Source organism: Branchiostoma belcheri, unplaced genomic scaffold (genome assembly GCF_001625305.1).
Source record: "Branchiostoma belcheri isolate BF01 breed outbred unplaced genomic scaffold, Haploidv18h27 scaffold78, whole genome shotgun sequence".
NCBI classification, from domain to species: Eukaryota; Metazoa; Chordata; class Leptocardii; order Amphioxiformes; family Branchiostomatidae; genus Branchiostoma; species Branchiostoma belcheri.
In genome coordinates, this window is record NW_017804442.1 from 292,092 (window position 1) to 308,478 (window position 16,387).

The following is a 16,387-nucleotide window of genomic DNA, read 5'->3' on the forward strand; positions in this document are numbered from 1 at the left end:
TCCAAAAATCAACGTAATTCGTAACAGTACATTAGCCGCAAAGCGTTAAGTTGTTATCAGCTCTGAGACTTTAACGTAATGTGTAATGATCATCGTTGGCGGAAATTTTGCGTAATTCGTAATCAATACCCCCCCCCCCATGCAGGCCCTCACAGAATACGGTCAAGAAAATTCCTCCGGCGTGAGATTCATTCTTGAGTGTCGGAGAGAACACTTACAGATACTGCTCAACATAGTAAGAATTTTACTACAGTCTCTGATCGCGAGAATATGGTATCTGAACAGGTTTGTAACTTCTTTGCACTTGTAACAGTGGGGGGTTTGTAGGCGTTACCATCTGACTCGGCCGAGGGGTCTAGACCTTTTAGCCTATCTGGTGTTGAAATGTGACATTGTGTAACGTTAAATTCGATGGAAAAACTGATCAGAAGAAATGTAATGTATTGTGACTACAGTGGAAAATGGGAAAAGGGTATCCTGAAATTTGTCAAAATGTGAATCATGAAACCTTGCGGGTAACGAAGGAGGTCAGATCTGCAGAGAAATGCAATACACATGGAATGCAGAAAATGGGGTCACTAGGCCAATGTCACTATAGTAAACAGGATCTAACATGCTATTTTACTAGTCTCCACCAGACTTCTTTTGCAGGCTGAATTAATCGTCAAAATGGGCCTAAAAAGGGTATTAATTGGCGAGAGAAGGTAGCAGGCCATTGACGACCAACTTGGCCTGTCAATTAAGAGCCTTTTTAGTCCAATTAATACCCTTGTTAGGCCGATTTCTACGATTTATTCAGCCTGCAAAAGAAGTCTGATGGAGACTACTATTTTACTGTTAACCTGAACCGTTCTTCAAACGGAAGTCTGACAGGGCTGTTGTAAAGTACCCTTTTAGGGGGGCCTGCATGGGGGGTCCCGACAACGCTCTACGCTGAATTCGGATTACGCTTAACGATAAATTCCAAGTGGCTACAACGCATTACGTAGAATTAAAACGGCGAATATACGCTCTACGCAAAATGCGCCAATTACGCTCTACGTAGAATTAAAACGGCCCATTACTCTCTTTCATTTGTCTGCTCAATTTGATAGAAAAAAATATCCTCCTACGATCGCGACACGTTCAACGCCAAAGGCTACCTGAAGCGTAACTACCGCGCGAGGCCTGATGGGATACCTGACTCTCCCGAGGACTGGTTGCCATGGCTACTCAAGAACCTGAAGGACACCTTCGCGGGGGGTGAGAAATTTTACACGAATGATGATACTAGTAATACTTTTCCACGAGTACATACACGTACTACTAGTTTTACTGTTGAATATTTCAACTGTTTCCAAAACGCACCCAAAAGATTAGATTCGCCGGAATTCCGACCGTTCCTCTGGTCTTCTTCAGGATAGATGACTGCTCAGAACACGTGATCTCCCGGCGACTTGGTTGGAAGTCCATAGCGGCCTCCGTCCCGTCTTAACGAAGGTTGATTATGGGCCTCGATGTTGATACTATAGTTTGATTTGACAGACACTGTTACAGGCACTTGAACACACACCCTTCTTGGGTTTTGGTTCTCTGTAACTATAATCTTCGTTATCAGTACAAACTAACACGTGTGTACCTACTGCTCTATCTGTAGGTAAGCTGTCTGGTGAGAGGCTTCTGGATGTTGGGACCGGCCCCGCCATCCACAACCTGATATCTGCCGCCCGCCACTTCCCGGACATCACATGTGCAGAGTTCTGTCAGGTAAGAAAATTACTGTAATCTCCAAGCAGATCTTCCCTTGGAAAAACGGCCTACTCTTGGCCGGCAACAGATACCATTTTGCCACAGAAATATCAAATAAGAAAACATTTTAAAACTGGGTAAGGAGGTGAAGTGCGTTGAGTTTGTACCTCGCCTTGTCTTTCAGGAAAACAGGGAAGAGGTTGAGAGGTGGATTCATGGAGAGGAGGACGCGTTCGACTGGGACCCTTTCATCAAATATGTGTGTGGACTGGAAGGGGAGGAGTGAGTATCCAAATGGCTTAGTTACATGTACCTATAGAAGAACCAAACTTTGGCGACACCTTGGAAATAACATTGAAAGAAAACAAAACACGTAGAAAACATTCGGTAACATGTTTTTGCTTGATACCTTAGCATATTTCTCGTGTGGGCATTACATTTTAACTACATCCAGCTACAGTGACCACTATGGGGACTACCTTGCCAATGTGAGCACCTTTTGGTCGTCCCATAGATTTTCTCCACAACCAATAAGACTCGTTGTCTTATGTTACCTGTCCACATAGACCAGATTCTATCTTCGTGGGCAGTGTACGTATATGATGCAGTGATGCTTTCTGACTTCATCTGCAGAGACTGGGAAGCCCGCAAGGAGGCGTTGCGTGACGCCATCCAACACGTGGTGTTCTGTGACGTCAGGGACAAGAATCCACTGGGAGCTTTCAACGGTGGTCCGTATGACGTCGTCAGCAGTATCCTTGCATTATGTGGAGCAGCGAAGGACAAGTATGTAATAACTAATACATGCACGCAGAACATCGGACCTTCTCCGATAAGTTTTCACAATGTGACACTTGTAATCGTGTCCGCGTCATAAAAGTGACAACTTTGATAACTCAGAAAGATGTTTGATAACTCATCAGCTTTGACAACTCATCAGCTCTTAAACTTTTTTCTCATAAAAGACAAAAACTTTATTAGACTTCAACCTCCTCCTTCTACCTAAGCGCATGGCATGAGCAGTTACGCTACATTTTGGCGAAAAATTGACACTCAGGTTCTGGAGAACAAAACTTTTATGTGAATTACCTGCACAGTTTTTACCGTATTTTCTTATCATTTCCCATACCTGGTGTTTTGTAAGTCCGGGGAATTTCTATGACCATTAGTAGAATATTCCTCATTCAGTGACTATTTTTGAAAGGTGGAAACAGGTACCTCCAAATCTGAAAGTACGTGTTTCTACCTTTAAAATTTAACGGCTCTTGGTCGCAAATGTGCTGTTGTTGACACATTGGCGCACCAAATTCGTAGGGTGTTTTTGGCACCCAGTTAGACAATTAGCCTAAGAGGCTCGGTGGGCGTCACTCCACCGTACATGGCGAGGAAGTCGTGAAAAGTGCCTTTCCCAAGGGCACAACGTAGGGCCACGGTGAGTATCGAACCTGGGACCAACGCTCTAACCATTGCGCCACCGACGCCACCTTTCAAAAACAGTCACTGATTGAAGAATATTCTACTAACTGTTAATTTTACGTGACTGATGAACCTCTTCAACGACTCCATTTTTGTCTCTTCAGGGCCGAGTTTGACGCGATCGTTTCTAACGTGGGCTCCCTGGTGAAGCCCGGGGGAACCTTGATCCTGGTCTGCGACTTGGGGACAACTCACTGCTCCGACGGTGACAGGAGCTACCGGCACACTCCCCTGGACGCCGCGTACATCCTGCAAACCGTCAGGAACAGTGGCTTTACTGACGTACAGAACGACACCCTGCTCTTTAGAGGTACCGAGCGCCTGAAAGGCTGGAAGGGTCTGATATACCTCACTGCACGCAGGTGTTTAGAGTAGAATGCACTCAAAAGCTCCCACTAGGATAAAACTGTCCGAATCGAGGCCAATAGATTGGCTTTAATACATAATAAATTCAGACAGTAAAGAGTTATCTCTTACAGAAATAAGAAAAACACGTCAAACACATCTAGAACAATTTCAATGCTTCCTCTGTAAAATTAACAAAAGTGGTTGGGAAGGTAGGTTTTTAAAAATATTGGCTTTTAGTGTAATGTCAAGATACTTTGCAAGATACATGTGCTCTGGGAAACATACCAGTTTTCCAGGGCTTTGGAAATAAACACTGATCATGGTATTGCTTCACATTTTACCTTGTCAAATGTTTTCACATTTTACCCTGTCAAATGTCAAACTTATACGCTGGTCTCGCGAAAGATAAGAAGAACATTGCTGTCATCACGGTCCATTTTCTCGTCTGTGTCATTAGACAGCGTTTTTCTAGTCATGTCTTCCGATCCTGGCATGTCGAGGTTCTGCCGTTGCACGTTCCTTGTGCGATGGAACTCGAGCGCTGACGTCATCAAGCTGCTGAACAGGACGCTACCCCCCGCGACGTAGAACGACACGTTGTAGTTCCCCGTGACGTCATACAGATAACCTTCAAACCATTAAAAAAAAAACAAGTTAAAATTTACAGAGGGTATGTAGTTGGTAGGAAAATAGTTAACTAACAATATCTCTTGACAACATCTTGCTTTCATAGCATTTGGATAGTAGGTATATCTGTCATAAAGGCACAAAGTATGACTCTACCCAAAGAAAAGTCTGATCCAGCTTAAATGGTCAATATCTTACAAAGTAGTGTGACATTACGACAGTTAGGGTTACCTGCAAAAGGCGGACTCAAGAGCATGGTGAACCCTCGGACACCAAAGGATATGCCGACAGCACTCGCCAGTCTCTTCACTCCGCAGAACTCCGCCAGAAACACCGCCGTTTTCGTGGACAAGCACCCCATAAATACACCGATAAATATGCAGCAGATCACCATAGTTTGGTACGTCTGTGCAAAAGGCAAGAACACCAGACACAGCCCGAGACCCAGGCTGCAAACCACGAACCCACGAAGGAGAGGATACAGACCCAAGCTGAACAACCATCCGTACCCGATTCTAGCCAAGCAGTCGGCAATGCCCACCGCCGAGACCAGGAATGCAGCTTGCTGAGGCTCCAGTCCCACGTTTCTGGCGTGTTTTACCAGATGAACAAACGGAATGCCAAAGCCTACTACCAGAAACATCATGATGATGTTAAAAACAACGAAATACGGCATTTTTAACAAGGAGAGGTCCAGAGCAACGCACAGACGTGCTAGTGGTCCACGGTTTGTATTCCTGGAAGTTGGTTCATCAGTTACGTGAGTACTTTTCTCTTGAATGTCTGCTCTCAGGCTGATTGGTCGTAACAAGGCCCCGAACACGCAGCCTTGCAGGGCGACGCCTGCCACGATAAAGAGGGAACCCCTCCAGCCGTACTCGTCGATCAGCAACTGGAACACAGGAGGCAGAGCAAAGGCTCCCAGTCCCGATCCTGATATCCCAATGCCATTGGCAAGCGCCAGTCTTCTCTTGAAATATCTTCCCACCGTGGTTATGCACGGCGTGTACATGAGCGAGAAACCAATACCTGGAAGGGAAAGAGGGAGAAAGGAAGGTAAATTTAAATAATTTTTGAACAAGTTCCAACATTCGAATGTTGTTCGACGCGCCCCAGAATGTCGTTCGACGCGTTCGAGTGCTCGACGCGTTCGAATGCTGTTCGACGCGTTCGAATGCTGTTCGACACGTTCGAATGCTGTTCGACACGTTTGAATGCTGTTCGACACGTTCGAATGTCGTTCGACGCTTTCGAGTGTCGTTCGATGCGTTCAAACATTGACGGAAATGCGATCATAACAGTAGATTGCACTGATATTTCTTTTGATTTGTGGGCTCTCCCTTTAAGTTTTGATTTACCTGTGATGAAGCCAGCCGTGAGGTTCATGACGGCCAGGCTGGTGACGGCCATGCTGGAGAGCAGACCTGTGGTGGCCAGCAGACTGCCCGTCATCACCACCGCTCTGCAGCCGAACATGTTACACAGGGCGCCCGCTGGTAGGGCTGGGAGGAAACAGATATGACATGATAACAGATCAGTGATGGAATCTTCGTCCACAGAGTATTTTGCGTCGTAAGAACATACTGAAAATAATCTTAATCTAAGTCAGCGACAACAATAATGAACATACCATGTATATAATGCATACTTTCATTCACTGTGTAATTCAGAAGTTATATGATGAAGGAAAATAATATTTGGATACTTACACCCAAAGAGCGTGACGGACCCCATGATGGAACTAACCCAGGCTGTGGAGGCCGCGTCCTGGTCGAAAGACTCCTGGAAGTACGGGAAGAACACTCCGAACGACTTGAACGTTGCAATCACAAAAACGTGCGACAGAAATGTGGCCAGGACGACCAACCAGCCCCAACCGCCGTCTGGCGGCTCATCGTGGTACTGCACATTTCTCTTTTTGGCCATGTTGTAGATAATTGTTGGTGACGTGATCACATGGTGTAACTGTAATGGACAGGAAGGAAACAGTGATCAACATCCACCAACCATTGTCCTTTTGGCCTCGCCAGAGCGAACTGTGCTCTAACATAATAAAGACCATTTTGATGAATTTGTGTTACTACAGACAACCTTCTTCGGGTTTGAACAAACATTCAAATACTAAATTGAGTACAATTCCTCAATCTAAGGGAGAGGTCACCGTAAAGACAAATCGCCTGTTGGAGAAAGGATTTAGTAAAAGTTTTCGTATGGGCTGTCAGGACTTTGAGCTCGATGATTGCGTCATTTCGTATGCAGTGTCCTGGCCGGGGGGGCTTTGCCCTAGTTGGTGGTACAAAGTCCCTTTTTCTGGTTGTCAGGGAGCTGGCAATTTAGGGGAAGGTAAAAAAATTATTTTCCTTTTTACTATTGTAGAGTGGAACTTGCTGCCATCCTCACTAGACAGCTTGATACAAGTTGTGGTCAGATGTGCGACTGAGGTTAGGTGTGACAGGTCGTTCGGTATAATATAACTTGGCCATATGCTGACCCACTATGTGCCTACGAAGCTGGTGTGTCACGGTGAAGGGTGGTTATATCGGCCATACAGTTACAGATACCTGAGGAGATTGTGTGTTAGGCCGAAGCTTAAGGGAGTTTATACCGACTACACAGGTACAGAAGCTGGTGTGTTACGCCGAAGGGCAGTTATACCGACTACAAAGATACGGAAGCTGGTGTGTTACGCCGAAGGGCGGTTATACCGGCTATACAGATACAAGTGGTTATATTACACCGAATGACTGTTATACTATCTATGCAGATACAGATACAGATTCCACAAAGTCATGACATACCTTCGGCTAGCCGGATTCACTCAGGTGGCAGCCATCACGCCACAAGGTCACCTTTTCTGCCACGTCACGTACAGATCAGGTGTCAATAGTCCGGTACTCTACAGACGCAGCCATTTTGTCATGACGTAAGGTGAACGGCAGACTGGGGTAAATTCTAACCTTAGCTGGCGACAAACTAAGTCCAAAGGTCATATAGAAGGTAGCAGTTGAATAGTTCACACTTTGTTTACGTTACTCTCCAAGCAGAGGTTAGGCCTGTTTTCGGACTTTTAAAAAGCTTTCCTAGACGTTTTGTCATGCAGACCTTTATTCTGTCGGCCTTTCTTTTAGCTATGATAACCAAAGAAAAGCCAACAAAACGTCCAGAAATGCTTTGCGTAGTTCATGATGTAATAGACCCATTCGACTTTCACAGATCGCATAAACTGCCTACGTCACAGGGGGGGGGGCATTTCGAATAGAAAGTACGTCACAGGGGGGACATTTCGAAAGTTCCTTTCACGGATCGCATAAACTGCATACGTCACAGAACAAAATAACCTTAAATTGTTGTACGGATTGCTACCATACAAAGTTGGTGCCTATTTTCCTGTCATTTCCGCATATATTACCTAGAAAATAGACACTTACCTACCTTTTAGTAAAAAAATGATCTGCCAGGGGGGACACCACGAGCGCAAGCCGTGTTCGACTTCAGCGTTCTAGAACGACGTTCTTTCGAAATGTCCCCCCTGTGACGTAGGCAGTTTATGCGATCCGTGAAAGTCGAATAGGCTCAACCAACTCGAAATGGTTGCCCTTGTTGAAACACCACTCCAAAGATAGCAGTTGCAGTTCAACTAAGGTAAAAGGTAAAGGGTAAAAGTAGTCCCATAGCCCCAGGCCGTATGGAGGGTGGGTTGATGATCCATTGTATCTAGGGGACGGCATCAGTGAAAGGCGGAATCTATCCCTCTTCACCCCCCACTAACCTAAGCCAGGTACCGTAGTATTTTACACCTGGATGGACTTAAGTGCCTTTCCCAAGGATTGGAATGACACGGATCGAACCCGTAACCAGTCAGTCTTGTGTATCAAAGATATACACAATCACTCTTGTTTAGCCTGCTTCCTATGAGGGCCTGCAAGGGGGGGGGTGTAGTGATTACGAATCACGCAAAATTTCGCCGCCTATTACGAATTACGTTAAAGTCTCAGAGCTGATTACGACTTTACGATTTGCGGCTAATGTCCAATTACGAATTACGTTGATTTTTGCGGAGGCTGCCTGCGAATTACGAAGTCTAAAACGGCCTGATTACGCCTTACGAAAAAGGGCTTGCAGGCCCTCTCCTATTTTTAAAGCCCTGAATGACGACAAGATTACATTTCAAGCAATGTTTTTTTTTTATTTCATTTTGAGGTACATTGATGTATAGACGTGGAGGGTTGCAAACGTATGGCTCTTGTACGGGGCCTGCCTCTATGGCAGGTGCCGAAGTGCAAATCTGGGGACACCTCAGCAGCCTGTTGGATTTGTGGAATAACATTTGGCCAAGTTTCGCATTTTGACTAGCTTGTTTTTCATATCTCATGACTAGACATGGTGACAGTACACTCAAGTTATATCAACTTATTTTATGCCGCCAGCAACGCAGAGGATGAATACAGAACAAGGCAATACTCATTTTCACTTGATTTAAGTGAGGAAAGTCGAGCGCGAGTAAAGTGCCTTTCCCAATAGCAAGGACACAAGATCGGTGGCATGTCTGGACTCAAACCCGGGACCTCTTGGTTCCAAGTCGAGCACGCTGCTGCTACGCCACACGATCCACAATTTTGACTACTTTTGTCCAAGGTTGCTTTTAGCGTCAGACAGTGGTTTCCCTGTCAATAAATGGTGTGGAAAGCTCGGATGCAACAACGTCCCTGTCCTTTTCCCGCCCGCCCGTGTGATTCAGCACACGGTACCCTCCGTCCGTGTCGTCTGTGGCGGAATCCAACACCCCGGGATCCTGTCTAGAGCTTTTAGCGTTAGACAGTGGTTTCCCTGTCAATAAATGGCGTGGAAAGCTCGGATGTAAAAACGTCTCTGTCCTTTTCCGGCCCATCCGTGTGATTCAGCACACGGTACCCTCCGTCCGTGTCGTCTGTGGCGGAATCCAACACCCCGGGATCCTGTCTGGCGGTGACGGTCCGGTGGAACTCCACGGGAAGCAGCAGCAGCAGGCTGAGGAGGACCAGCCCACCGGACACCCAGAAAGACACCTGGTAGTTCCCCGTCACGTCGAACAAATGGCCTGGAAAACGTAAACAAACAAACAAACAATAAACAAGTGTTGTCGTCAGACAACGAGTCATACATCAATTCCTGATGTGATATGTTACGATTTATACCTGCTCTTCACTTTCAAAGAATATCGCTCACTACTGTACATTATAAAACTCGAGGATCATACCAAGATGAAAAGATATAGATCATAATGCCAGACTTTGAAAGTCTTAGAGAGTGACAGAGACAGACACACAGAGACTGAAAGACGGGAAATATATGTATACACATACGAATAGAGAGATATAAAGAGGGGAGCCTGATGTATATAGACAGAAGGAGAGAGTGGGGATGAAGACTAGCCGATATATTTCCGATCATTGACATTGTTAACGTTAAGCCGATCAACGTGTCACAGCACCCTTGTTGTGTTACAAACGATACAGTCGTGTCCTATACCTACCTGCCATTGGCGGCCCGAAGAGTAGCGCCAGGCCTGTGACGGTGTAGCAAAGGCCGATGGCGCTGCCCAGTCTCTTCACTCCGCAAATGTCGGCGAGAATGACCGCCACCTGGCACAGGCAGCAGCCCTGGAAGGCCCCGAAGAAGAGGCAGTACGCCACCAGCCCGGCATACGTGTGGGCGAACGGGACGAAGATGTGGCAAAGCCCGAAGCCAGTGACACAGACGATGTATCCCCTCATCCTAACGAATAGTCCAGAGTCGGAAAGCCAGCCGTACCCGATTCTGGAAAGCATATCTGTGATGCCGATAACAGAAACTAAGAAAGCTGCCGGCTGCGGTTCTATCCCGAGGTCTCTTGCGTGTGCTACCAAGTGGACAAACGGCACAAACGCTCCGAAACTGATGAGAATCTGACAGAAGGAAAAGGCGGCAAAATACGGATCTTTGAAAAGATAAAACCCGAAGGTGTTTGACACACGGCTACACACTCCAACTGTTTCTTCTTCGTGGCTTTCTTGGTGTTCTAGTGTCCCTGATGTGAGAGTACTCTTCAAATACAGCGGTCTCAATAGCGCCCCGAACACGCTGCCGTTCAGCATGATCCCAGAAAAGATGAGCAGCGCGTTTTTCCAGCCGTAGTTGTCGATGAGGAGTTGGAAGAGCGGCGGGAAGACGAAGACACCGACTCCTGCACCGGACACGCCGATACCTGGGGAAGGGGAAAGGTGGCCTTGTGGTTAGGGTTTTGCCTCAACCAGGCCTCGGAAGCGACTGGAATTAGTTGTTGATCCGCTAATATTCCGCACATGGTGTTATATGTCTATTTGGCCAATTCCTACTCTTTCCAGCCGCTTCCGAATTGGTAGAGGCTTGTTAGGGTTGTAGAGTTAGAATCTAAAGGTTCTGCGTTCGAATCCCTAGCATGTTCCAATGTTCTGCCATTGGGAAATAAAAACTTCACTGATTTTGAATGGTAGATTGCTCGAGAAGAAGTGAGATCAATTTGGGCCCCCAAGTAGATTGTTCTGGAACTGCAGAACGTCGTTTATCGAAAACTCGTGTGTTACGGCTCAATGCAGTTTACCGGTAATATTGTTATTGGAAACAGAAAAACCTGTGGCGAGGGAACGTCTTTTGTTGAAGTACAGCCCCACCATAGTGATACACGGCGTGTACATCAGGGAAAAGCCGAGACCTGCAAGAGAACAGGAACATCAGAACTGGTAGGTTTTTTTAGGCAACAAAACGTCGTTGGTCCACAACAGGGACATCCAGCATACTTAGAGACGCGCACCGACGTACAGGGCAGGTACCCGAAACCCCTAGAGGACCCTTATTTCTATGTGATGTAGCCTTAGCTAAGCCTGCGGTGGCGTCTGTATGTATGTAAGACATACATGTATATGAAGCCCCTATGACCAAACCTGTGTTGACGTACTTATGCATGACGTACCTGTGACGAGCCCGTGGTGACGTACTTTTGTATGACATCATGACGTACCTATGACGAGTCCCGTGGTGACGTACGTATGTGTGACGTCATGACGTACCTGTGATGAGTCCCGTAGTGACGTACGTATGTGTGACGTCATGACGTACCTGTGACGAGCCCCGTGGTGACGTGGTGTGACGTCATGACGTACCTGTGACGAGACCCGTGGTGACGTAATTATGTGTGACGTCATGACGTACCTGTGACGAGCCCCGTGGTGACGTAATGTGTGACGTCATGACGTACCTGTGACGAGCCCGGTGGTGACGTACATGGTTGCCATGGAAGTGACGAACATGCTGGAGATGAGGCCTGCCGCGGCCACCAGACTTCCCGCCATCACCACCGGTCTGCAGCCGAACCGGTTCCCCAAGGCTCCGGCTAGACCCGCTGCCAGGACGGGAACGAACAGGGATGTTTCGATATCATCGCTATCGTCGAAAGTGGTTAAAGGCGAGGAAGATAGAGGAAGAAAGAACGGTAGACAACAAAAAATATGACAGGATAATATCTGAGAATGAGCTGGCACGGCACTTGAATGTTAAGAACAGAAAACAGAAAAGGCCGGGTGGAGACAGCTGGTTGGGGCCCCAACATACGGTCAAATTATTAGAACAAGGGGCGTATGAGACGATAGACAAGTGAGTAATGGTATGTGGTATTGTATAAAATGTCCAAGATGAAATATTGCGTTTCGTTCTCTTCTCCTTAGTGGATTCTGTTCATCAGATTCATCAGATTCTTTTGTTTTTCGTCAGAGACAAAAGATCGTAACTAGCGGTATAATTAACGTTCAAGTTAGCTATAAGACGGACACATTCAGATGCCATCTACATGTACTTATTAATTACTTCGTCATTCGTATGGCATATTTGAATGTTTTTTGAATAAGAGAATCAAGCATTGCATCCAAAGATTGAAAAATATCAAAATGATAGATTGCAGCTTTGTGCGTTGGGATGTTAAAAACACCGAGACTTACATCCAAAGAAGACGACGGCTCCTTGTATCGAGCTGACCCAAGACGTGTTGGCGGCGTCTTCGCTAAACTCCTCCCGGAAGTACGGGAAGAAGACGCCGAACGACTTGAAGCCGCCCACAACGAAGACGTGCGACAGGAAGCTGCTCAGAACAACCATCCAGCCCCAACCGCCGTCTGGCGGCTCGTCACGGTACTGCAGCCTCTTCATCTTTGTATTGTAGAACCCTACGTAAGGAAAATGTGATGCCATTTACATTAGTCGTTTAGAAATGAGTACTACTACGACTCTTCACCTTGTAGTGGAGAGACGCAAGTATGTGCCCCGGTATGTTACTCTCCAAGCAGAGGTTTGGGTTTTGGGGGTATTTTTAGCGTGTTTTTAGGCTTTTTTATCGGGGTTTCTCTTTTGCACTGAATTTTTTTCCCACCAAACCCGAAAAAAATTCAGTGCAAATCCTAAAAACACGCTAAAAATACCCCAAAACCCAAACCTCTGCTTGGAGAGTACCAGTATGTGACACATGAAATCTCTACCAGTTACGAAAACTAAATCCATGTTGTACTCACCAAAATCACCAATTTTTGACTAGAAGGAGTAGAGCACAGTTATACACCTTTGTAGTGTGGCTGCGAGTTTAGCCATTTTAATAGACGGCTCTATAGCTAGCCAGGTCAATGTCCATATTTGTATTTGTATTTGTACACGAGATGGAGGTGTTCAAAGTTGAAAGGTCATGGTCACGGGGAGGGGAACTTTCATTCAGGTCCGATGTAGCAGGCTACGTATACGTACCTTCCGTTAATACATGAGTTTTGCTCATTAAATATATTTCAAAGAAAGGTAAGCCTACCTTACTCCTTACAACACATGTCTAGATATTTCTAGGTAGAACATAAAGTCTTTTTACGTATTATTATGAAATTGTAGAGTACCACAATATGTGATGGCCTTTCGCAGTTTCTTCTGGTTCCCTACGACGCATGCATTTTGCTTAATATATAAACCAAGCAATCATAACAAGATAGAAACACTGACCTGGAGTTATGTGCACATCCCTGGCCACCTGTATCCTCCTTAAACAAACAATGAGGTCACTGGGGTAAGGGCAGGGTGTCTGGTTGTAAACAGGTCTGAAAATCACCGATGTTAGGTCTCTTTATAATATAGACAGGTACTAGTCCATGGTTGTGGGTATGTAGGAACTAGAAAGGCGACATCGAGACTTAAGTTCCTTCAGTAATGAAGACATGTTGCAGTCCACAATTTGCAGACCAGTTGTAAGCAAAACGGGTCAAAGGCCATCCAGCGAGTGAGGTAACCTGTTAAACTACCGGGATGTGGAACCGGGTCAATTTCTTAGACCTCAGACGCATAACATCTGTCTGTAACATCTGCACAATTGCACGCTTTGCCGACTGTTGGAACTTTGTTTTAGTCGTTCTGAGTGTGGCTATTGGTTGTTGATAGAACTGAAATAAGCGAGTTATGAATGAATGCAACGCCCACCCGTATGTGCAACTCAACACAAGTAATCTGATAATTTAGCAAAACCAACCTAAATCTTGAATCAATGAAGTATAGATTGATTTCTGTGCAGGGATAGCATATACACTTTTCTTTTTATAATGCCAATTACAGTCACTGTGAACTTTCATTAAAATGAAAATTAATTCTCCGCCTATTTTGTCAGCACTGCCCAAACAAGCCTGGTGGAGACTACAGCATCAGGACCACCGAACGAGAATCCAATAACCCATGTCCTCACATCGCCCCCGGACGGGGTGGCTGATTTCCTATAGGTCACGTCGTTCTGGGTTTATCATCGCACGAGGGTCTGCATGCGGGCATGATATTTGTTAAATTTATAGCAGCGAGTCCTCTCTATAATTCAACGTTAAGCGATGTCGGCAAATTACTCGGCAAATTAAGCTCAGAGCTGCCGCCGCGTCGCGTGCCTGCGAAGTGGTGTGTTACGCCAAAGGGCGATAATACCTGCTGTACAGATACAGATACAGATACAGAATCTGATATTTGTGAAACTTAATTGGCCACTTTCATTTCACGTAACACGGTAGTTGTAGAATTTATCGTTAAACGCTATTGACAATTACGTATCGCCATGTCGGAACGCCAGATTGCCCAATTCTAAACTTTGCAGCCTAGCTTAACCAATTAAGGTACCCAAATATAGCACAGTGCTTCACGAAATGCGCGTCAATTTACCGCTAAGGGTTGCCGTCGTCCTAAATTTACCGTTAAGCGTTACCGGTAATCCTGAAGTTACTGTTAATTCCTTTACACGTTTTCAAAGAGACAAGGAGCATGTACATCCTATATATAGATAAAAGATAGCATATATATATATATAGCATAGCTTTCTTATTGTAATCTAGGTATGTGACAATATATTTAGTCCCAGTTGGGCATGGATATGCAATAACTTCATTGTCATCGTCAGAACTGTTTTGCGTTGCCAGGGTCCCCCCATGCAGACCCTCACACACGTACAATCCTGCAGTCGTGACTGCCTGCGGAATGTGCAGCCTCCTCTCCCAGCCTGAGGAGCAGTAAAATATAATAAAACCAAAATGGGCCGACTCCGTGATATCTTCCGCTCGTAGAGAGGGGTCAGGGTAGGGTCAGTATTAGGCTTGATGCCTTGCAGACGATTCCTGCATTTTTGCTAACCAAGATTGCAGTTTCATTCCTGCGTTTTGCTGACATTTCAGTTTTATCCAGGCAGTAAAAATTGTATTGGCTTGAAGTGAAATTGCTACAAGGTACTTCTCTCCACCAACTGCCCTCCTGCAGCTGGCTAGGTGTATGGATACATATTTAGCAGATATTGGTCAAGATAGGGAGAATAACTTGCCGAAGGAGTTCGATCATTCGCCTATCAAATTCAGCCACATTTTAGCCCAAGAAAAAAACTTGGTTGCTTCCTGCTCGCATGTGCTTTTATGTGGGTCTTTTATGACCAGTAGAGGGTGGGAGATTAGAATTTATATGCTGTGTACTGTAAAATCATAGGTTAGGGTTTATTGCAATGTCTGTTCACACGTTAAAATACAATGTATTTCAATGCTAGTTGCAGCTACAAAACACAATTAATGATGATGAAGCATGATGTGATTCCATCATCTTCTTTCTTTTAAGAATTTGTCGTAGTTAAAACTAGAGCAAAGTTCAGAAGCAATCCGTCAAGTTTCAGAACTCTGTTCTTCCTACAAGATTTAATTTTTCTAAACTGACACAATAATACATTACACAATTTCCTATTGCCGTCTTCCCACGATGATCGAATGTTTTTTGCTGCAAAACCTCATAATAAACCCATTTCCGTAAATTTCCAGCCGGCCCAGTCGAGACTTAAGTGGATATAGGGAACTGGTTCAGTCAAACATCGTCTCCTGTCTGCCTCAGCAGACATATCAGACTTCCCCCGGGACTGTTACCATGGTTACAGACATCAGGTTCGATAAACAGAACACTTTTACCCTCAAGGTCACCTCTGCATGCCGCAGGGTCAAAGGTCAAAGCAACTATTCGGTCGAACGATTCTTTTGTGTCAGAAATCAAGGTCAACTACACGCATACAGAGAACTGCTTAATAATAGGTTGTTCTGCATCTAGCTATTCAATAAGAATATCTTTTTGAACTCATGAGCAAGCAAACATGCATGTATCTAGCTTCATATTTAGACAGATGTAATGTTATGAAATTTTAAAATAAAACGATCAGTATTTTGTGTAAGAACTCAAGGTCAACTACACACATGCAGAGAGAGAACTGAGTAGGCTGTTCTTCATCTATAAATTGAATAAGAACGCCGTACAACTCATGGCCATACATATACATCTATTCACTCAATCACTCATTCACTCGCTCACTCATTCATTCATTCATACACATTATCTTGCCCCCCCCCCGAAAAGAATTTGAATGGACCAATATTAGATATATTATTAGTAGGCTGTTCCTCATCTAGAAATGGAATGAGAATATCATGAGCGTACATAAACGCAACAGATTTGGGAGGTTTTGGATGTGAAAATACAACGATAAATTAAACTAGAGTTCCACGATCTCATACCTTCGCCAAATGATGTTAGCATTTATGACTAAGAAATTATAGATTAATCCCCCTGATTGTGCAAATAGGATCCTATATTGCATCAATTATATCTGTTGATCATATTCTACACCAGAAGACAGTCT

At 45.1% G+C, this 16,387-nt stretch overlaps 2 protein-coding genes across 2 annotated transcripts; one reads left to right on the forward strand and one right to left on the reverse strand.

The window, feature by feature from the left end:
• The first annotated feature begins 669 nt into the window (after positions 1-669).
• LOC109485686 (nicotinamide N-methyltransferase-like) lies at positions 670-3,660 on the forward strand. The gene is made up of 6 exons (XM_019789353.1): positions 670-684; positions 1,095-1,242; positions 1,637-1,746; positions 1,913-2,010; positions 2,362-2,514; positions 3,309-3,660. The coding sequence occupies exons 1-6, from the start codon at positions 670-672 to the stop codon at positions 3,577-3,579; spliced, it is 795 nt and encodes a 264-aa protein (XP_019644912.1). The 3' UTR covers positions 3,580-3,660.
• A 275-nt stretch (positions 3,661-3,935) lies between these two features.
• Positions 3,936-12,375, reverse strand: LOC109485688. The gene is made up of 9 exons (XM_019789354.1): positions 12,168-12,375; positions 11,432-11,575; positions 10,808-10,888; positions 9,692-10,402; positions 8,997-9,256; positions 5,889-6,144; positions 5,538-5,681; positions 4,411-5,208; positions 3,936-4,180 (listed from the first exon to the last, which is right to left on the reverse strand). The coding sequence occupies exons 1-9, from the start codon at positions 12,373-12,375 to the stop codon at positions 3,936-3,938; spliced, it is 2,847 nt and encodes a 948-aa protein (XP_019644913.1).
• Between the last annotated feature and the right edge of the window lie 4,012 nt (positions 12,376-16,387).

Coding starts and splice junctions, on each gene's coding strand:
- LOC109485686 (XM_019789353.1), top strand. Junction 1,243..1,636: donor GAAGGACACCTTCGCGGGGG/GTGAGAAATTTT, acceptor CTCTATCTGTAG/GTAAGCTGTCTGGTGAGAGG. Junction 1,747..1,912: donor CATGTGCAGAGTTCTGTCAG/GTAAGAAAATTA, acceptor CTTGTCTTTCAG/GAAAACAGGGAAGAGGTTGA.
- LOC109485688 (XM_019789354.1), bottom strand. CDS start 12,375: ATGAAGAGGCTGCAGTACCGTGACGAGCCGCCAGACGGCGGTTGGGGC. Junction 9,257..9,691: donor CTTCGGGCCGCCAATGGCAG/GTAGGTATAGGA, acceptor TACGTTTTCCAG/GCCATTTGTTCGACGTGACG. Junction 4,181..4,410: donor CTTGAGTCCGCCTTTTGCAG/GTAACCCTAACT, acceptor AATGGTTTGAAG/GTTATCTGTATGACGTCACG.